General features: G+C 48.1%; 1 protein-coding gene across 2 annotated transcripts in view; it reads left to right on the top strand.

Annotated features, from left to right (window-relative positions):
* SUSD4 (sushi domain containing 4) overlaps window positions 1-21,836 on the top strand; it is a 66,172-nt gene that overhangs the window by 29,216 nt on the left and 15,120 nt on the right. For both annotated transcript variants that reach the window (XM_081123832.1, XM_081123831.1), the window contains 3 exons: window positions 8,770-8,982; window positions 15,483-15,656; window positions 19,488-19,676. In XM_081123832.1, the coding sequence (XP_080979958.1) occupies window positions 8,770-8,982; window positions 15,483-15,656; window positions 19,488-19,676 (576 nt within the window). The remainder of the gene's footprint in view (window positions 1-8,769; window positions 8,983-15,482; window positions 15,657-19,487; window positions 19,677-21,836) is intronic.

Below are 21,836 nucleotides of genomic sequence, written 5' to 3'. Positions count from 1 at the left end.
AAATGGGGCACGTGCTTCCTGCTCACCCTGTTGGCTGCTAATTAACACGACCAGACAGGTGGAGACAGAGACACTACCTGCCCTTCTCCCTGGAATAACAGCCGAGAAATGAAATTAGAAAATGAATTGAGCTTAGAGAAAATTAGCAAACAGCCGACTCCTGGAGCGGAAAGTTCTGTGCTGTTCTTTCAGCGATAAGAACAGAGACACAGTTTAAGCCCCAGTTTACCTCAATCCTAAATGTGGATTTTCCTGGTTTCCTTTCTCGCCAGCAATGATAGTGAAGGATGCATTTGGACACGAGAAAGATTTATTGCAAAGGTGGGGAACCTTATTCTGCCAAGGTCCATTTGGATATTTATAGCATCATTCTAGGGCCATACAAAATTATCAACTTCAAAATTAACCTGTTATATTTGGTCAAACACTTAATTAACTCACTCCTGACATGATGTCTGGAACTGCTTCTCTTTGGTGAGGCCTTGGCAGGGCCAGACCAAATGATTTTGAGGAATATATGTGTATATATATATATTCCTCAAAATCATTTATATATATATATATGTATATATCCATCCCATGGGCCTGATGTTCCCCACCCCTGACTTATTGGCTTCTATTATAGAGGTTTGGGATTTCATAATATTTTGCAAGAAAAAAGAAACAATAACAGAAGAACCTGAGCCTATTTCCGAGTAAACAAGTACCTGTTTGCATTTTTTCTTTGCATTCATCTTAAATGCACTCGTTCCTATATTTGTCTGCTCACAAACTCCCTCTACCTCCATCGCTACTGTAGCACTGCTTTTTATTAACTCTCACCAGAGGATATGTTTTTTTTTCCATTGATTTTTAGAGAGAGTGGAAGGAAGGGAGGGAGGGAGGGGGAGAGAGAGAAACATCGACGTGAGAGAGACACATCCATTGGTTGCCTCCTGCACATGCCCCGACTGGGCCTGGGGGACTGAACCTGCAACCCAGGTGCATGCCCTTGACTGGGAATCGAACCTGTGACCCTTCGGTGCCCAGGCTGGTGCGCTGACCACGGATCAGCACCTGCCAGGGCTGTAACGCACATTTTAAACCACAAATTAGGGCAGGAACCTGCAGATAAAAAAGAGCCAACTTTTCAACGCCCTTTAGTGACCGTGATTATTTTGTTCTTTGAAGCAGGGCTGCTGGGAGAACGTCTCCCATCGCCCGGAGCTTTTGTCTTTATCTTGCAGGTAGTTCAGAGGTTAAGAGCAGACAAAAGGATGCTGGTTTTGGGAACCGGCGGAGTTGCGCCCAAACGGCTTTTATTGACCTCGCCGAGGTCCGCAGGCAGCATATTTGTAATACGGTGTTTGGGAAATTAAGTGACTTCAGATGGGATGTAACGGTTCATTATCAGTCCCCACCAGACAGCTGTTTTAGCCTCAGCGCCCATCTGTTTGGCTTCTCTCCTAGTCTCGTGGTGCCTGCCCGGCGTGGGCACCGTTTATTTTCACTGTGCTGGCGACCCTCTTGGGACAGAGGACTGTCAACCATGCGGCCTCCTAGGTTTCAACAGCCCTCAGACGGTTCAGAGTCTGGGCCTCGGAGTTCACCCCGCGCCTCCTGCAGGGAGATGGTTTAAGGGGGCCACTAGAGTGACGTTGTGCTACTTGTAGGCGTCCCTGTGGGATTTAATGCCCATCACAGGCACTCTGGACCCTGTACCACGCTCTTCTAGCAGAACCTCGCTGCTCTGTTCTTAATAATATTCGAGACTGGGCCCTCTGACATCCCCCCCCCCTCGTTTAACACCTTTGCCATTAGCATGCATTTAAAAAAAGGACATTTGGTTTATGATGAGACATGTTCATTGCAGAGAATTTGGAAAATACAGGCATATGTTAAGAATATAAAAATGAGCCATCAGCCCAGGCCTATGTGGCTCAGTTGGTTGAGTGTCGCCCAGTGCACCGAGAGGGCACAGGTTCAAGTCCCCGGCTGGTGGCTCGATCCCCAGTAGGGGGCGCGTAGGAGGCAGCCGATGGACATTTCTCTCTCCCTCTCTCCCTCTTTCTAAAAAATCAGGTTTGTTTTTTTAAAAAACAACAACACACAAACAAACACAGAGCCCTAAACTCTTTTTTCCTTGACTAAGCGTGCACGGAGGTCAACCTGTTCCTAGGAAGGAAGGTGATCTCGGTGGTGACAGAGGACAGTTTTCCTCCACGATGCTGTCCCAAGTCGGCCACTGGTTTCCTTCCCAGTTTCTCTTTCCTCGCTGTCCCCAGACCCTGGAGAAGTCAGGGTGGCACTTGAGAGTGTGACACCCACGGTCTGGACCCCAGTTTGTGAATGAGCCACCGTGGGGAGGGAGCGCGTGGTGTTTCTGATGCGATCGGTGTTAGCAGTCGGATGCTCACAGAGCGACGGTGACGAATGTCCTCAGACTGTCCCCTGCGTCTCACGGGGCCCGCCTGCGGCTGAGCTGAGATCGCACGTGCAGAACGCTTCGTGAGAAGTTCTCGCACGTGGAGACTTGCTTCAGTTTTGCCCTAAAGCTGCTGCCCCCAGAAAAGAAAGGAAATCTTTGTTTTTAAAAACAGCAAACAGTCATTTTGCAAAGAGGCATTTTGAGAATGTTTCCTGGGACTTTTTGTTTGTTTGTCTAAACCACCCTTGGGTTGTCTTCCAGCTGCTTCCGTTGAAGTGTTTGTGTTGTTTTGGGAGATTGTTACCGGTTTTTATCAAAAGGAGTCTAGAAATTCTGGGAATTAAAAGCGGAAGGGATCTGAGAAATCAGCTGCCTTGTTCAGTGATAAGATGCTCAAACCCCCAAGTTAGGGTCACAGGCTTATTGGCTAGATGGGCAACCTCAGTATACTCTGTAGGGACTTGCTTTGTAAAAGAGCCACATTTTTAAACGTATGAATCAGTTTTTTGATTCCACCTCGCCTTCTGCGAGTGTCCCGTCAACAGATAGTCCTAAAGTTTATCTCGACTGGGAAATTTCCAAGCCACCGTCTTCCCATTGGTGGAAGAAATGCTCAGACTTCTCTGATGAGTGCTTGTCTGCGCTTGCTTTATTTGGAACGGATAAAGGTTTATTCTGTTTTTCCGTGTTACAATATCACGATCTGGAATGATTTTGCTATGTTGCAGGGCATCCTTTTGTTCAAAAGAATATGTTTTCATTGATTTCAGAGAGAGGAAGGGAGAGGGGGAGAGGGAGAGAGAAACATCCATGATGAGAGTCATTGACCGGCTGCCTCCTGCAAGCCCCCTACTGGGGATCAAGCCCAAAACTCCGGGCATGTGCCCTGACTGGGAATGAACCCTGACCTCCTGGTTCATAGGTCAACCCTCAATCACTGAGCCACACTGGCCGAGCAGGGGGCATCCTTTTATGAAGCAGTATCTTGAGACTGGAGTGAAAAATTGCATTCTGAGTTAGTATTGTTATCAATTTTATTGGAGCTGAAACTGAATGAAAGGATTTAGGAATAATTGGGGAATCAGAGCAAATTAAATCGAGAGGGAGGAGACATCAGTCTTGGCTTCAAGTGGGGAACGTTGTGACTTCCACATCTGTGGTCTTTATCCATTTTAATCAAGTCCAAATTATGCTGTTAAGACTTATTTTTGCTGTATTTCCTCGCTCAGACATAGCAGCCTTTCTGTTCATCACTGGGTCTTTCTTGAAACATGAAAACATGCTCCCTATTTCTAGGGAACAGTTACCTAACTTGACTGCCATCCAAACAGTCAGAGTTGTCATTATGTTGATAACTAATAAGTATAATATTATCCTAGTGCCGCGTTCAATGTGTGCTCTGGGTAATAGAATTCAGAATACTGAGCCCTCAGCCCACATAGATAAATTCCGTATCCCCCAACTTACTGTTCTGTCTTCCCAAACTAGGTTCAAGTGGTATCTTGTTAGTATAAATTTGCTGTAATAAATAGTATATCGTGCTATTGCTATGGCAGAAATATTACTATAGTAACGAGCCTGGTCTTTGCTGTATTTCCCAAGGGACGCTGCTTTTATAGTGAAAAATTCTGTTTAGCCTAATAACTGGTAACAGTAATCAGCTTCTCTTTCTTCCCCCTGATACCTCTTAAATATGCAACTGATAATACACTGAATTATGGAATGACCTAGCCTCAAGTTCACAGACAAAATTAATTTAGAAAGCTTTGATTTCCTTGTGTTCTCCCGAATGTTTTGTGTCCTGCCTGCTGAAAAATTTGTCTTAGCCTGGTTCTTTTGCTCTGAGCTCTTTCCCCATGAATCCTGACATTCTTGGTGTCCTCTGTTTGGTTTTGGTTTGACTCACTGGTACCCAGAAATTACACGTCCTTGTGCCTGGGTCTGGGGTTGTGGGGGGTTGGCTGCTCACCCTAAGAGAGGGGCAGTGGAGAGGTTTCCACCGGGAGCCGGCTGCTGTCTGTGTGACAAAGATCAGAGCTGTCCCTGCTCTGAGAACTGCTTGCTGGCCTTCAGAGTCCCCCTCCGTGCTCGGGTCTTGGAAGAAATCAGGGTTCAGGTCTCTGGATGTTTGTGTTACGGCTGACTGACTGATGGCTTAACCATTGGCCAAGAGAAGGACCCTGTATTCTTCAATTCAACAGTCATTTTCAAAGACACTTAATTCTAGGGCAAATTAGGACAAAAATAAGCTTGAGTATTGTTATTAACCCTCACCCGAGGATATGTTTTCCATTGATTTTTAGAGAGTGGAAGGGAGGGAGGGAAGGGAGAGAGAAAGGAACATCGATGCGAGAGAGACACATTGATTGGTTGGCACTGGCCCAGACTGGGGCCGGGGATCCAGCCTGCAACTCAGGTACCTGCCCTTGACCAGGAATCAAACCCAGGACCCTTCTGTGCATGGGCGGGCACGCTGACCACTGAGCCACACCAGCTAGGGCTAAGCTTGAGTATTTTTGGAAATTAAGCTGACTCTAGGGAATTAGGAGATTGCCTGTCTGTGAAGTTATATTTTTCATTCTTTAGGGAAAGAACTGCTCGAAAATTAATAACATAAGCACTTACATTTATTGTGTACCTACCACCTGCCGGTCATGCTTCACCTGTATTCCCATCTCACTATCATTTCACAATAGCCCTAGGAGTAGGCACTCTTCTCATAATACTCATTTCATATATCAAGTAACCAAAGACACAGAGAGGTTAAGCGACTTAGCCAAGGTCACACAGCTGGAAAATGGCAGAGTCAGGATTCAGAGCATCGGCTTCAGTCCAGAACCCGTACCCCGAAGCACCAGCTACATCAGTTGAAGTAAATTGATGTTTTCAAATAGAATGACCAGGTTAAGCAGCATTTCTCAACCCTTTTTGACTGTGAACCACTCACAGGAATATGTTTTACACTGCAGACCAGCGTGTGTGCACAATTCGAACCAGTAAAAACACACAGAACAATCCTCACCCGCCATGTAGGAGGCCCTCTGACTTTTCTATTTCACTTCTAAAAAGTGCTGGCTCTGACCCTTAAAGTTGATTTCATGACCTACTGTAAGGTCACATCTTGCAGAAAAAAACTACTGAAAGTCCCAGATCTAAGCTCACCCCTCGGGAGGCCCCGGTTCATACCCTTTGTTGAGTGGACACCTGTCAGCTCCTTTTACCCCCAGCGCCCGGCACTGTTTGTTGATGGGGTGAATGTATAAATAGATTATACATTTTTATTAAATCTTCCTCCATCTCTATTTTTTAAAAAGCCCCAGGACCCTCTCACTAAGTAAATGCATAAAAAAATCCATTTTTCTGTCTATATCCTGTTTCTTTCCCCAAAGAGCAGTTTACAGAGAAATTGAAACCCGGCTCCAGCTCTCAATTGATTTGGCCGCTTTCTATACATTCTGCCTTTCCAGAATCTGACCTTTTAGTGAAAATAAGCCAAAAGATGGCTTTTCACACCTCTTTCATTTTTCTGATTCTTTCCAAAGACTGCTGTTGCTCACAGGAAAACTGGTAGGGTTCAGGAGATTCAAAAGTAACCATCCAGGAGTGTCAAGCCCTCCTGATGAGAGTGAGGGCTTGATGGGTTCTTTGTGTGAAGACGGCCACTCTCATTCCCTGTTACTCTCACAGCTTTGGGTCTGGAGAGAGGAAGAGGAGAGCTTGCCTTCCATTGACAACCAGACTTTTTCCTGGGGTCACGAACGCTGGGCAGGAAAGTCAGTGCCAGCGATGGAGATGCCAGGACCCAAGAGAGTGACACGAGCCAAGGGAACACCAGAGGGGACTAGAGGCTGGACTCTACCAAGGGCTCTTCAGACCCCAGGGCCCAGGCACTGCCCTCACCCAACAGGAGGCTTACTTGAACCCAGGGCTCCAGACAGAAATAGTGTCCTCTGTAGTATGGGAACATTTGGCATTCATGTCACTCTTATTGTTAAAGGGCCTGATTACCTTTAGGAAAACTGTATTAATCTGGGTTCTCCAGAGAAGACAGAACCAATTGGAGTCTCCCTCCCTCTCCCTCCCTCTCTCTCTCTCAATCTCTCTCTCTCTCTCTCTCTCTCTCTCTCACACACACACACACACACACACACACATTCATAAGGAATTGGCCAACGCAGTATGGACACTGAGAAGTCCAAGATCTGCTGCTGGCAGGCTGGAGACCCAGGAGAGCCGATGGTGTAAGTTCCAGTCTGAGTCTGGGTGTGAGTCTGAAAGCAGGGGAAGATTGATGTCCAAGCTTGAAGCCAGTCAGGCAGAGAGAGCGAATTCTCCCTGACTCAGCCTTTTATTCTGTTCAGGCCATCAACACATTAGGTGAGGCCCACCCACATGAAGGAGGGCAATCTGCTTTACTCAGCCAACCAACTCAAATACTAATCTCATCCAGAAATACCCTCACAGGCACACCCAGAATATTCAGTCAAGTTAATTCATAAAAATGAACCATCACAAAGACTCTTGCATATCAGTGCTGCACGCCAAAGTGAATTCAGGAGGAAGTGCTGGGGGATGCCATTTACCAAGACTTATTAAATGGAACGTTCCATTCTCCTTCCCCCCAAAACCAGCACATTGGAAATCACTCTGCTAATTCCTTTCTCTTCTCCAAGCTGTGGCTCCTTAGTTCCAAACCATACGCAGAATTCGAAGGATGGCAGGGAGATCGGTTGGCATTCAAGGCTGCAGGATCCTAGGGTGAGGTTATGTAGTGCCCCAGCATGCACATGCTTTCCCACTGCCCCCCGACGCCTGAGCCAGCCCACCTCCTTATGGATACGTTATCTGATGGGGCTGCTCCTCGACATAACAGAAAGACACGAAGAGAACAGCTCTGCAGAAAAAATGGCCCAGGCTGGGAACTGACCCGCTAGGGGGCAATTTGAAAAGTGGAATCTGAAGCTCTGGCAAGCCCTAGAAAATTGCTATCTTGCTCAATGGGATTAGTTGTCCAAAATGAAGAATATTTTCTTCATATGCCTCCCCTCCTTCTGATTGCTTTCCTTTCACTGCCTGTTCTCATTCCCCTCTTCGGTGCCAAAGGCTAGATGCCACTGCCAGCAGCATCCTGATCATCAGCACAGTCCCAGGCTTGGACACAGAGTCAGGGGGTAACTATGGTTACGTGAAGGCAGAGAGGCTGGACAGGGGATGCTCTTTTAAAGGGAAAGGCAAATGTAAAGGAAGAGTGTGAATTGCATTCACGAGGAAACTCTGCTGTTCTCACATCCTAATTATCATGATGTGTTCATTGATTTATTAGAGTAGGAGCTATTTTTCTGATGGATTCTGGGCTGGATCTTCATCTCTCCCTTGGATTATCTGTCCTTCTCTGAGAGAGAGCAGTTTTGTGGCCCAGGGTGGGGAGGTGTGACAAGCAGAAGGGTCGGTGCCCAGGACTCAGCAGTCAGCATGGCTCACTTGTTAGCAGGCTGTGTCTGGTTGAAAAGTGTGTGTTGGGGGTGTGGGGGGCAGAGACACGTTTCAGCCAAATCTCTGGCATACACCTAACCCCGGCCCTACGTTGTTGGAGAGGGAGGAGGGGGGCTGAGCTGTCTGGGGATGTGGATTGGAAGATGTTGAACCACCATGTTGTATGCCTGAAACTTAGTATTGTATGTCAACTACAATAATAAAAAAGCATCCTCCAGTTGGCAAAATATCAGGCCTGTTCAAACTTAAAGTGTAGTGGGTCAGGTGTGGCTGCTGTCCACTCCTCCTGCCTCCCTCCTTCCCTTTCCACTCCCCCCCCCCCCCCCCCCCCCCCCCGCCTCATGGCCTCTGCACAGAGTGTACTTGAACCATGACCTCTGGACATCCTGCCATTTGGCTTTCAGCACCCGCATCACTGGCAGGATGTCCAGGGTCGTGAGGCCACTCGGGGAGGGAGGCAAGCGAGTCCCCCGTGAGCTCATGGAAGTTAGTTTGGTCTGTAGAACTCGCACCCGCCCTTCAAGGCCACGCTCACATTCTGTCTCCTCCCTCGGCCTTCAGCACCTTGTCCACCTGTTGGGGCAGGTACCCTCTTGTGTTCCTCTCGATGCTACTTTGCCTCACCTCCCTGCTCCTATAACCTCTTCAGAAAGCCAGCTTGGCCGTGGAACTGAAAGCTAATGAGCACCGCGCTAAGCGAAGAGCAAAAAAGAAGAGTGAAATGTGCTAGATGCGTATAGTGTTGGCTTTCTGGTTGGTGTAGTTGGGTGGTGTGAGGTGTTGGAAAGAATATAGTACCTGCCACTTACCTAAGAAGACCCTCGGCATTGGAATATATTCAGAGCCACTTCTTCTCTCTGTCCGTGTAGGGTTCGATGACCTTCAGGCGTGTGCCGACCCGGGCGTCCCCAAGAATGGCTTCAGGACGCCCAGTGGAGGGGTTTTCTTCGAAAGCTCTGTCACCCGATTTCATTGCCAGGACGGATTCAAGCTGAAGGGCTCTACGAAGAGACTGTGCATGAAGCATTTCAATGGAACCCTGGGCTGGATCCCAAGTGATGGCCCCGTCTGTGTGCAAGAAGGTAAAGTGCTCAAACCCACCGCCCTCCCCCCTTCCATGGAAACCTTGCGGTGCCCTGGCTGCGGGGGTCGGGGTCCGAGGCTGTGTGAGCCCGGGGGTCACTACCCTGGGCTGCTGTTTTTGTTTCCAGGCTGACGGAAAAGCACGGGTGTGCAGTGAAGGCTGAGTAAATAAATTCATCTCGGCGTTAGAAGTAACCATCTCCCTTCTCTATCTCCATTACCCTCCAATTTATCACCATTTTTGTCAATGCGAGAGAGAAACTCAGATAACATTAGGGCTGTTTATTGTTGGGCTGCCAACTCCCCACTCATTTCCATGTTACTCAATAAAAAGCGCGGTAAATACATTGGGTGAAAACTATATATCACGATACAGACAATGCCTGTTACTCAGAGGATTAAATCAATTACTACTTACCAGTTCTCTGTTAGACGTGATTGATTTAAGGAAAGAAATAACCGTGACAAGCAATGATGGACTGGCAAGGTAGACATGTATTCTAACAATCGCCCCTAAATTTATTGGTCATGACAAGATATTCTTTTACTTCTAGCAATTATCCCTAAATCTGTTGGTTGAAACAACTTTATATATAAAGTTGTTTTTATATATAACTATATATATAGTTTTTACTCTTTGTAGATACTTTTAGACTTTAAAGAATGCATTGAGTTTAATTAGTTGGAATGCCAAATTGCTGATTATGTATCTCCAAGGATTGGCAAGGCAGAAGTAGGCATAGGTGTGCATCTAGGATGAATTCTAGCCCTAAATTTCCATGAGGCATAGAATTTACATTCCACTGAGTTCATTAGAAATGAGTTTCCGTTTCTCTTAACACCATTATTGATTTTGTTTTGGGGTGGAGCTTTTATAATAATGTTATATAAACTATTATTCTGATTCAGTGTGTATCTCTTTATGAAACTTGTAAAATAATTTAATTTGTCAAGCATTTATTATGATCCTCCTTACGGGAATTTTAAAGGATGGATAAGATGGTGTCTTTCCCTTAAAGTACTTGCTATCGTTGCTTTTATTTTCAAGGTATTTAAAAAAGAGCAACAGCAACAATAACAATAACAAAAATTATGTCAATTCTTTAATTATGCAAACTGAAATAAGACCACAGTTTTCTAAAGGAGGGCCCAGGACCCTGCCTTCCCGTCATAATGGTGTGCTCTAATCACATTTTTCAGAAAGTTTGGAAGAACAGGCATTGCTTTTCTAAGTATGATGGTATATTGATTTTTAATACTAATGGTAATTTTGTTGGTCTTTGACAGATCTGTGTAAAGAGATTGCCTTTGTTGCCCTGATGGTGGAGAAAATGATCATTGCTAATGTCCTAATACACATTCTTTATTCTAAGTGGTTTAGAGGGGGCAGGGACACCTAGAAGTCTCTACCCTGGGTGTCACATAGCAGTGAGGAAGCTGCACTTCACCCCCCACCCCCCCACCCTGCCCGAACCCAATTTATAAATAGCTTTTACTCCCTGATCAGAATTAATGCTGGAAATAGTAAGGGCTGCTGAATTCATTTGTATCCCTTGTCAGGTAATTCTTAGAAGGCTAATGAATTTTTGCGTGGTGGTAATAGTAATACAATAATAGATTATCTCATTTTTATAGTTCATTACAGTTTAAATTTTCATGCTCACGATCTCATTTAATATGCACAACCTCCCCACGAGATGAGTCTTACTGTTCTCTTTTTCTCAGTAGGAAACTGAGGCTCAGAGAGGTTCTCTTACTTTGTCAAGGTCACACAGCAGATGAGTAACTGGCAGAGCTTGAACTGCTTCTCAGCCAGTATTTTCCCCACATAAGGTCGTGTCTAACCTTCTCTGTGTCACAAAAGCCCACTCTAATCGGTTAGAAACCGGCACAGTGTTACTGTAAATGGCATCTTTGAAGTTCAGGGTTGAAGGGATGCATAGAAATCATATAATCCAGGCCCTCATTCTGGTTTAGTTTTTGTTTGACTAATAGGGAAACTGAGTCTTGGAGAAGTCAAGAGCCTTCCCAAGGGTGAATGGCGATTTAGAGACAGACCTGCTCAGCCCCAGGTCCCTTTCCATGGGTAAATACAGTCCTTTCCCACGTTTCATAAGAAAAGGTGGACTCTGAGTAAATTCACTCTACAAACGCTTAACTCGTCAAATTGGGACGTGGGTCAGCCTGCACACCCTCATAGGGACAGGGACAGCATAGTGGTGGTTCAGAGGACAGCTTGCACGAATAAAGAAGTAGTATTTAAAAGAATCAGTATCCCAAAGCGACTAAAGTAAAATGAATTCAAATCCATCTCTGTTATGAACAGCCCAAACCTATTTATGATCAATATTAATGGAAAGATCTCATTACTTAACCACCCCTGGGTACAGCTGGGATAGAGAATACGTCTCAGCTCTTAGGGCATTAGTTATACTGGCTGGATAGCAGTTTGGGGTTTTGTTTTGTTTTTAAAGAGACAAAATAAATAATGGCGTATAGTCCCTGGGTTGGTCAAGAGCCTTCCTTCGTTCTACAGCTCCCACGTCCTGCCTCCCTTAGGATTCTCATTCCTGGGGAGGGCATTTGGATGTTTTTGAAGGCCAGATGCATCTAGCTGTGTCCTCTGGATGGGCTCGGGGTGTCCCTTGAGCACCCTCGGGTGCAGAAACAGAGCTTCTCTTTTCTTCTATGACTTTCCCCTTGGAGTTGCCCTTGGGGAGGGAGGGGGAGACGCACCCAGAGCTGTGGCAGATTTCCATTTCACAGAAGGGGGCTTTGCATATTGCAGGGCCTTTTTCACAGAGCCCTTCTCAGCGAGGTGAAGGGGACCTTCCTCTCTTCTCACCTCCCCTGAGCAGCTCTCAATAGTCACTGCTCACATTGGTTACTCGATGCAAGTTCAATGCAGATAAATCCATCCTGAGGCAATGAAAGGGGACTTGGGGGAAGCTGGAGTCCACAGGCCTCACAGTCAGCGTACGTGGGGATCTTCCAGAGCAGGGTCCAGACCAGCTCCTGGCCCCTGGGATGTCCTGCTGAGCAGCCCCAGCCTAAGGTCATTCCCAGAGCTCAGGTGGCCCGTGCAGGCCACGCTGGTTTGAGGATGAACCGGCTGAGCAGAGGCCTTTCCCACGAACCCCTTCCTCTGATCGGTGCCCGACTCCCTGTGGGCTGGATAGGAGCAGAGGGATAATCTCATTTTCCATCCTCAAAGGTAAGTGGGTGGAAAGGGGGCAAGGTGCAGTGTGAGTTTAAGCATTGCTATTACATTATAAATTTTTAATTAAAAGAGTCAACTTGACTCACGAGCTAAAGGCGGCCGTAGAGATGGGGGATGACTCCTTCATTCATGGAAACGGCAGGGTGCAGGCATTTTTTCGAAAGCAGGGGAGTCACACTCGTTTGTTATAGTTCCTCCTGTGTTAAAGTGAGTTGTCGCCCAGCTCCAGAGACTTCACCAAAACAGATGGATGCTTTAAAAATGTTTTCTTTAGAATCCCTTTCTTCTCGTGTGCACTTTCTATCATCTAAAATTTCTTTCTTGTTGCCTTAAGACGGGGTTTATCAGAAACAGCACCCTGTGCCCACAGGGCAAGTATTTGCATGTTTCCCCCTAAGATATTCTCTGCTCATTTGCCATCTTCTAAGATAAAGGGAGCAAAGGGGTGCCCCCGCCCCCTCAGGACCACTGTCATTTCTTATTTATGCCTCTCGTAACTGGAGTCACTGCTCCCCTCCTCTCCCTTCCTTGTAGTTTCCCTGTGAGTTTGGTTTTTGTTCTTAAAAAGATTTCTTTAACTCAGATGTGGTCATGGCTTGGAAGGGAAAAAAAATATCCAGGGGAAATAAGGTCAGGTCAGACGGGGGCAGGTGCAGCAGAGGTAAGTGACGGAAATGATCAGCTGTCAGCGTGGTAAGATGACAGCCGGACTGCCCCAGACAAGGGCTCGTGAGCCTGGGCAGCCAGCCCCCTTACGTGCCGAGGGAAAAGCCAAACCAGAGCAGCCTTGACCAGCTGCCTCATGCCATCTCCCATGTTACGTGAGCACTGGGACGTCACCCTTCCTGTCCAGGCCCCTTGGAGGTAGGGAGTTGCTTGAAGTCACAGAATTATTAGGCAAACACAGAAAAACAGCATCAACATGTCACATCATGTAAAAAGGCCACGACATGATTGTTGGCAACCTCGAGCACCAGGCTGATGGTGACAGTTCCCCAGAAAGCAGTGTTCACAAGCTCGCGATGGAAGCTACCCAGACTTAGGTTGGCTGCTTGTGAGAAATGCAGGCCCACCCCAGGGGTGTCCTTCCAAACTATTGCAGATGAAATTCATCTTCTCTCCTGCCAGTCTCGAGCAGTTCAGGCCTGGCTGCGGCTCCCCAGTCAGCACCTGAAAGTCCTGTTGCTAATGTAGAGCTTCTAGAACCCCACCGTGGGCTGGGCCTGCAGCGAGAGAGGCCTCCGGTGCAGAGCTGCCCCCAGCCCATGCAGGTTAGATTCTCTTCTTTATTAGATTTGTCCAATACAGATGCTAAGGGGTGGGCCGGGGCTTGTTAAATCGGAGCCAGCCTCTGCGTTTGGACAGCTGTCTTCAGTCTAGTCAATCCCCTTGCCTTTCTTACCAAGCAGTGGTTCTCAGCGGTTGACTTCATTGGAATTGCCCAAGGGGCATGTGAAAGATGCACATTTCCAGGCCTACTCTTCAGGTTTTTATAAACTAGGAATCTGAATTTAGGGGGCTTCTCTGGGAGATTCTGCTGGTGAGCCTCAGAGCGCACCTTGTGATACTTGCCATAGGCACCCCGAAAACAGAACATCAAAATGTAGGGTGGAGCCTCGGTAAGTCATTTACTATAGAGAACAGCACTTGAACTGCCTTAGTTTATTTTTTGTGTGAGCTCAGCTCTGGCAACCAAGTGCTTTCTGTCACTTTGTTGTTGTTTAAAGGGAAAGTTCCTTTAAATGTAAAACAGTTAAAGCTCTGTTTCTCAAGAGGAAAGCAGGAAATCAGGTAGATTTATCTTCTAGGGCAAAACTCTCTGAGCTAAACCCAGGTTCCTCCGACAACGTGCGTCTCTACATAAGAGGCCACGTTGCCTTCGGAAAATTTTCTGGAAAAGCTTTTATGCTTTTGGGCGTTTAATTGCCACCCTAATACGTTTAGTCATTCATTTCCCCAAATTCTGTGAAGCACTCAGTAGGCCTAGAGGCTCCCAGTTTAGTTGGGAAAGATCACTTCCTTTCCAGTGAGTGTCCTTAGTCTTCTTTCTGGGTTAATTTTGTTGTTGTTTTAACCTCTGATGATCCACAGAAGACAGAGAATGGCCACCACCCCTTGGCTCCCAGCTGTCAGGGCCCTTCTCTGCCGGGGAGGCCCCTTGTGCCCCAGGCTTTCTCATCACTGATATTCTGTTTTCTAGAGCCCATTGTTGTCAGATTCCCTAAAGCTCCCAGTAAACCCAGCCCCAGCCCACATCAAAGCTTCTGGGACTTGCTCTTTTTAAAGCCACCCAAGCTTCCCTCCGTATCAGGGTTCCCAGGGCTCAGGGCTGACAGCTCAAAGCTTAGAGGAGCTGGAAGGTCACGATACTATTCCAACCCTATCGTGGAATTCTATAGGCTTTGGAGAATGGCTGAGAAGCTTCCAATCTTTTAGAGCATTGAGAAATTTCTGGAGGAAGTTTTTTTGATGGTCGGTGTCCTTGGATTTTGCCTTGATTCAAAAAATTTAGAAGCAGCAAACTCGGACTGGAGCTCTTTCGTAAGCCAGGGCCTATCTGATTCTAAAAGTAGAAGTAAATAGCTCCTGCTTGCAAGCACGTAGGCATGGAACATCAGGGATAGTAAAGAGAGATGTGCCAATAAGAGATGGAGAGAGACGCCTGGGGACCAGTGTGACTTAGTGGAGACTGGGGGGATGGTATTTAGGGTGGGAGGGGGCAGAGGGAGCAGGATCCCAACGTGGCAGCCCAGAATGGAGTGGCCTGTGTGGTCAGCTGGGTGTAGAGGGAGTGAGAAGTGGGTAGTCAGAGTTAATTCGTTTTACCTGCCGATCATTTTGCTGCTGGGCCTCTTGTCCCTCCACTGCCCTCCTCCTGGCTCCCAGCCTCGCCTTGGCCCCTCCCGTCCACACGCACCGGCTCTCCCTCCATCCTCAGCGGCAGCAGACTGCTCGCCCTGAGCTTTCCTGAGATTGGCAGTGGTGCTGTGCAGCTCTATTTATTATCTCCTCCCAAACAGATAAGGTAGGTGCAGGGGGAAATGCTAATAGATGCAAAGGAGGCTGAGCCCCTTGCTGTTCTTCAAAGCACCTTTCCTTATCTGGCCCGGGTCCTGGCCCCACCGGCAGTGGCTGGGAGGGGCCAGCCCGCCTGACTGCACCGGGCTTCGTGCAAAGCCTGGAAACGCTTGGATAGTCCGGGCGGATCCCGGGCTCGAAGCCACGAGCCAGAGGCATTTTCAACTCCAAAAAGAACGTGTCCTTTTTACCCGATTGCAGATTGCCGTATCCCTCTCATCGAAGATGCCGAGATTCACAACAAGACCTACAGACACGGAGACAAGCTGATTGTCACCTGTCACGAAGGCTACAAGATCCGGTACCCCGACCTGTACAACCTGGTGTCGCTGTGTCGCGATGACGGGACGTGGGACAACCTGCCCATCTGTCAAGGTACGAGATGGGAGCTGTGGTCCTCAGCTGTTCCTCTCGCAGGCTGTTGTAACGAGGGTGCCCCCGTGGCCCAGCCGTATGCTCCCCGGTCGCCAAGCTCTGCTCTCGGAATCGTCCCATCACTTCCTGGGGTTTGCTCCAGCTCCGTACCCCCAGTTTTTGCTTTGTTTGTTTTAATATGTTTTTATTGGTTTTATTGGAAAGGAGAGGGAGCGATGGATAGAAACATCAATGATGAGAGAGCCATTGATCGGCTGCCTCCCCAACGCCCCCCTGCTGGGAACTGAGCCTCAGCCGGGACATGTGCCCTGACCGGGAATCGAACTGTGATCTCCTGGTTCATGGATCGATGCTCAACCACTGAGCCACACCGGCCGGGCCGTACACCTAGTTTTAAAGTAGAAAAGGGAGCTGCCTTTAGCAGGTTGGGTGCCTCCTCTACTGAGAAACCACAAATAGGGTAAGAATTAGGAGACTCACAACTGGGCTGTGAACACGGTGATGAACTACTGTGTACTTAATGGAAATCACAAAACATTTGTCACTATTCTGGTAGTGGTGAGACTGTATTTCAAGCCAGTCTTACCGTGGCTATTTCCTCTTAATAATGGTATCCCTTTTTATAATGCATGAGGCGCAGGAAAATAATCCAGTTCCTTCCAGACCACACGATGAATATGTATCCCCTTCCTTTTTTAAAAAAAATAAAATTAGCAGTCAGGACTGACATACAGGGCCCTGTGTCTGAAACTAAGCCCTCGAGTTCACATTAATTCTGATTTTATTTTTCAACACGTGCCTCGGACCGAAGGACCAAGGAGCCCAATGCATAATTCAGGGTTCGAGGCAGAGGGAGAGCGATGTTATTTCCACCAGAAGCACTGGCGCGTTCAAGTTGAGATGAACGTTAACTTGGTGCTCGGAAATCATAACCACCGGCAGGCTCTGATATTTTCCTTGCGTGCCCCATAGTTGGAAATAAATCATTTTCGTACGTGAGAGCTTACGAGCCGTGGCCCCTGGAATAAACAAAGGCTTCGGATTAAGACAGAAGCAGCCCCGGCCATCGCACCCTGCATTTCTCCCCTGAAACTCCCTGTGGTGTTTAGCATGTTATATATTGCATTTTAAAAATATGTTTTTATTGGCTTTTTAGAGAGAGGGGAAGAGAGGAAGAGGAGAGGGAAACATCCATGAGAGAGAAACATGGATCGGCTGCCTCCTGCACGCCCCCTGCTGGGGGTCGAGCCCACAACCCGGGCACGTGCCCTGACCGGGAATCGAACCCGTGACCTCTTGGTGCCTGGGACGATGCTCCACCAACTGAGCCACACAAGCAGGGCTATATTGCATTTTTCAAGGAGGCACGTGATTCATTTACACTTTCAGAGACAATCCACAAGATCAGCAGCTTGCTCTCAGATTGGGCTGTTTATTCAGATGAACTTTATGAACCATGAATTTGTTCCAGTTCCTTGGCGGTGAACTCCAGCCACTTCTTGCTTTGATATCTGCTACTTATCTTTTTGTTCTCCTGCTCTTCCTAGTTCCTTTTATGTCACTTAAATACAATACACTTCCTTAGGTGTCCTTTTTGCCCCCCAGTGATGTCTATTGCCCGGCCGGGCAGCCATTGAGCATTGACCTAGGATCCAGGAGATCTTGGTTTGATCCCGGGTCAGGGCACAAGCCCGGGTTTTGGGCTCGATCCCCAGCAGGGGGCATGCGGGAGGCAGCCGATCAATGACTCTCATCATTGATGTTTCTCTCTCTCTCCCTCTCCCTTCCCCTCTCTGAAATCAATAAAGATATATTAAAAAAATATTAAAATAAAAATTACCCTATGGTGGTGGTGTACATCTTGGGGTGTCATTTTCAGGAGGGCAGACACAGGTGTTCCCCTGCTCTGCCTGGCCACTCTCATCCCTCCCCTCCACCACCTCTTACTCAAATCTCAGCCAAAATATAGTTTTTGAACAGTGAAAAAGCTGGCCTGCCGCTCTTGAGAGGCATACTTCTTAGAACAACAGTATGACCCACAGCCCCCCTCCTTCCTTCCTCCTCAGAACCCTCTGTCCCCACAGAGGCGGTTGGTGCCCCCGCTCTGTGCCCTGGTCTCCCCTCCACCCCCTGTGCCTCGCAGATGCTCCAGCTTCCTTAAACTGCCCACCGGCCCAGGCACAGCGTGAACGATGGGGAATCAGGTTTCCTTAGACAGCCTGCCACCCCTCGAGCCCCCGGGGGGAATATAATTGGCCCTTAGAGTGACATTTCGTTCTGTAACTTTTATTTGCACCTACAGATCCAGGAACTAAAGCCTGGGGAGCCTTCTTTCTATTTCCTAGACGTGCAAATAGAAATCATGTTGAACTACCGAGTGGAAGCCGGTTTCCCCCTGTTATATTTAGAGCAGGCTGTCTCCCACCAAGAGGGAGCGTATCTTTCCTTCCCTGATTAACCGTACGAGTTACAACCCTTCCGTCTTCTTTTGGGGCGAGGGGAGGGGGGCTGTTTTGGAGAGCAGAGTCTCTGTGCCTCTTGCTCGCTGTGAGTCAGAGGTAGTTTTTACCTAGGGGAAGCCAGCTTACTGAGGTGGGTAGCTTAGAACTACAGTATACATTTTGGGGGTTCCTGGAACTAACCCCCCATGGATACTGAGGCTCTGATAGGACCAGTTTGCCGAACGCCAAGCTCTTCAATGCCGAGTGTGACACCTAGCAATCAGCTTAGGAGAAGGGCTCAGTCGTCTGATAGAATTTGTCCCCGGCGATTGGAAGGGAAACTAGGTATTTCCATTGTGCATTATTTACTTCACACGCAATTACTTCTCCCCGGGCAGATCACCAGCCCTGCAGGGTCATTATACTCTCCAGTGAAACCGCTGACGCCAGTAAGACATCCCAGGATTCCAGTCCCACACCCCATGGGACTCTGCACTGGGGGGATCGCCCCCCTGGGCTGCACAGGCTTCGAGACAAAAAAGGCAGCCAGTGTTTTGCAGAAGTAGGAGCGTGGCATCTGGGTCTCAGTCCATGCGGAGAGCACTTGGATTTTCAGGGTGCTTGGTCTCACCAGGGGGGGTTCTCGGACCCTGGTCCCCAGGCCTCTAGCAGCTGCACCACCCCCCCGCCCCCAGAAACCTTAGTGATGCAAATCCTTGGGCCCACGCGGACCCACTGAACTGCAGCTCTGTGTGCTAAGAGACCCCCTCTCTGGGTCATTCCCAAGTTTGAGCACCACTGCACCACAGGGTGCCTTACCCATGCCACCTTGAAGCACAGCTGGATTTTCGAAAGTTTCGCCTCATGGTGTCTCACAGGCATCTGCTCCATATTCTGCGACAGCTGATCAGAGGTTGTGTCCCAACCTCCTCAAGACCCCACCGTCGTCGCTGAAAACAGTGGGGTGTCTTTTTCCTCTTTGGCACCTCAGTGGTTTTCAACCCTGATGACACATTAGGATTCCTTGGGGAGCTTTAAAAAAGATCAGGGTGCCCAGGCTGTCCACCGGCCCCAGGTACAGGACTGGACATTGGTGTTTTGTAAGTTTCTTGGTGACTCCAACGTGCAGTCGGGGCTGGGACCACCTGCCAGGGGACGCTGGATCCCCAGCTACACCCAACCTCACTGCTCCCTACTCCTCCGATTCTCTGGTGCCATTTGCAGCTATAAAGTCAAATTTGCACATTACAAATAGAATAGGTAAGTAGATAAGGGGTCTGGACATTTATGACCAAGGCGTTCATTGCTCAGAGGCCGCGTTTAGAGAAGGGGGGGGATCGGAGAGGGGCCCGGAGCTGTGTTTATCTTCAGGTCTCCTTTTCTTTCCCAGGCTGCCTGAGACCAATGGCCTTTTCCAATGGCTACGTGAACATGTCCGAGTTCCAGACCTCCTTCCCGGTGGGGACGGTCATCTCCTATCACTGCTTTCCTGGGTTTAAACTCGAGGGCTCGAAGTACCTCGAGTGCTTACACAACCTTATCTGGTCGTCCAGCCCACCCCGGTGCCTTGCTCTGGAAGGTAACACATCTTACTCTTTTGCAAGTTGAGTTTGGGGTGATTAAAGCAGATGTTTCTGTAGCAGGTGACGAGCTGAGAGTGACGGTCGGCGCTAACTTGTGGTCTCCGAAGACCTCCGTCCTGAGCAGGGGCGGCAAGGCCGGTCGCCTGCCGTGAAGCCACACTTACAACCAGACGTAAAACCCGCTGCCCCCGTCCAAAGCGTAAGGGATAGAAGAGAAAAGTTCCCAGCGTCAAAGTTTCCACTGCAAAATACTGCAGAGCTAAATGAGATGTCTTCAAAAATTAATTTTCTCTGCACCAAATGAAAACAGATTGTATTAGGGCGTCATTAATCTCACACCTCGTTCGATTATGGTGTCAATGTTCCTTCCCATTTCCATGCATTTTATGGCTTCACGGTAAGTACTTTTGCTGCTGGAAGAGAGCGCTCTTTCCGCCCCGTGTTTGTTAAATAGATGTGATTTTAGAGTGTGGCTCGGTGATGATCACTAATCAGCAGTGTAAAGCGAGGGGCACAGACAGGCCCGCGCCTGTGGGTGTAGACGCCCTGACAACTTCTGCCAGGCAAGCTGGACGTGCCGGCTCGGCCCTCGCTTTGATTCAGGTTTTGAAATTATGATCGAAGGGCACAAACACCCATTTGTTTCTTGGCGTCTATTGAATACAGTAGGCGGGGGGGGGGGGGGTGTCTCTGTGGGGAAAGAAAAAAAAAAAATGAAAGGAAACCTCCAGTCTGGAGGCCCTCCAAAACCTATTTGCAGCTTTTCTTGGGAAACAAAACAATGCAATGTGGAAACGAACAAGTTCTTACAAGCGGCGTTTCTGCCACGTACCCCTGTGTGCGGGAAGGGGTCAGACTGGGAGGTGTTGTGCAGGGGACAGCCAGGGGAATGGAGAAGGCGTCTCTCACATGAGACCATGGGACTTGGAGTGCGGCAGGGAGGGGCCGGGATGCCCAGCCATTCTCCTGGGCTGGTAGGTAGAACCCCCACTCACCCCTACTTCTCTCACCCATCCCAAACCCCCTAGGGGGTCAGAACCTACAGTAGAAATGTCAGGTAAAATAAATCTGAATTTCAGATACACAACTATAAATAGTTTTTTTATATGAAAATGTTCTAAATATTGCATGGGACTTCCTTACGGTCAACAATTATTCTTTGTTGATCTGAAATTCTAATATAACCGAGCGGCCTGTGTTTTTATTTGTGAAACCCGGCAACCCTGGTCCAGAGGGCTAAGGGCAGCCCCTCTGTTTCCATGGGAACAGCTTTCCTGCTGTCCGGATGGCGCTGGCCCGCCCAGGTGAGCGGGGACCACTGATAAAAGGCGCTTCTGGGCAGCATGGACATTGTAATGATGTTAATTCTTCCAATCCATGAACACTTTCACTTAATGCCTTTTTAACTCAGGTTTTTGTTGTTTTGTTTTTAAATCTTTATTTTCAATATATGTCCCTTTAAGTTATCTGATGGAAATTCATTTGTGAGACCCTTAGATGCTCCCCTGGCTAAAGACACCACAGTTCTGATTCTAAACGGAGAGGCACAGAGTGGACGGAAGGATTTTTGTCTCAATACTTGGCAGAAACTGGGTTAAATTAAGCTCTGGGTTAAGACAAGGGTTCATGAAAAACGTACCCAGATGCACCTTGGTATTGGTAGCTCTTTAACTCTCACTCGAATTGCATGTCATCTTTTTAAAAGGCGGGGCCTCACTTGTGCAATATTGTCATCGGGTTTTCAACTGTCCCGAGGGAATCTAACCCTTTACCGCATCACCCACGCTGGTGTTCCCTCCTTTCTCTGTCTTTCTTGGCACACAAATTGATTTTTCGTGATGGCATTAGTGAGAATTACTGCACTGAGCTGTGGAATCATGATGCTGACAACGGCTTTTCATATAGGAGGTGTCCTGACCCCGAAAGTGACCGAGTGTGGACAGCTTTGCTGTGGAAGCCTTTCTCCTTGAGCTTTGATCTCCTTCTTTCTCCTGTCTTTCTGTTCATCCATCCATCCATCAGCTGTCAGTGTACCTGTGACTGCAGCTTCCCTGTCCCCAGCTCCTTTTCTGTCCTGCTCTGAGCCAGGAGATGGGATTGCCAGGGTGATCCCGTAGGCAATGCGGTGTATTGATTAAGAGTGTAGATTGACATCG

The sequence above is a fragment of the Miniopterus schreibersii genome (assembly GCF_964146895.1).
Source record: "Miniopterus schreibersii genome assembly, chromosome: 21".
Lineage (NCBI taxonomy): Eukaryota > Metazoa > Chordata > Mammalia > Chiroptera > Miniopteridae > Miniopterus > Miniopterus schreibersii.
The sequence above is the reverse complement of the archived record's forward strand: the minus strand, read 5'-3'. Positions and strand labels throughout refer to the sequence as shown.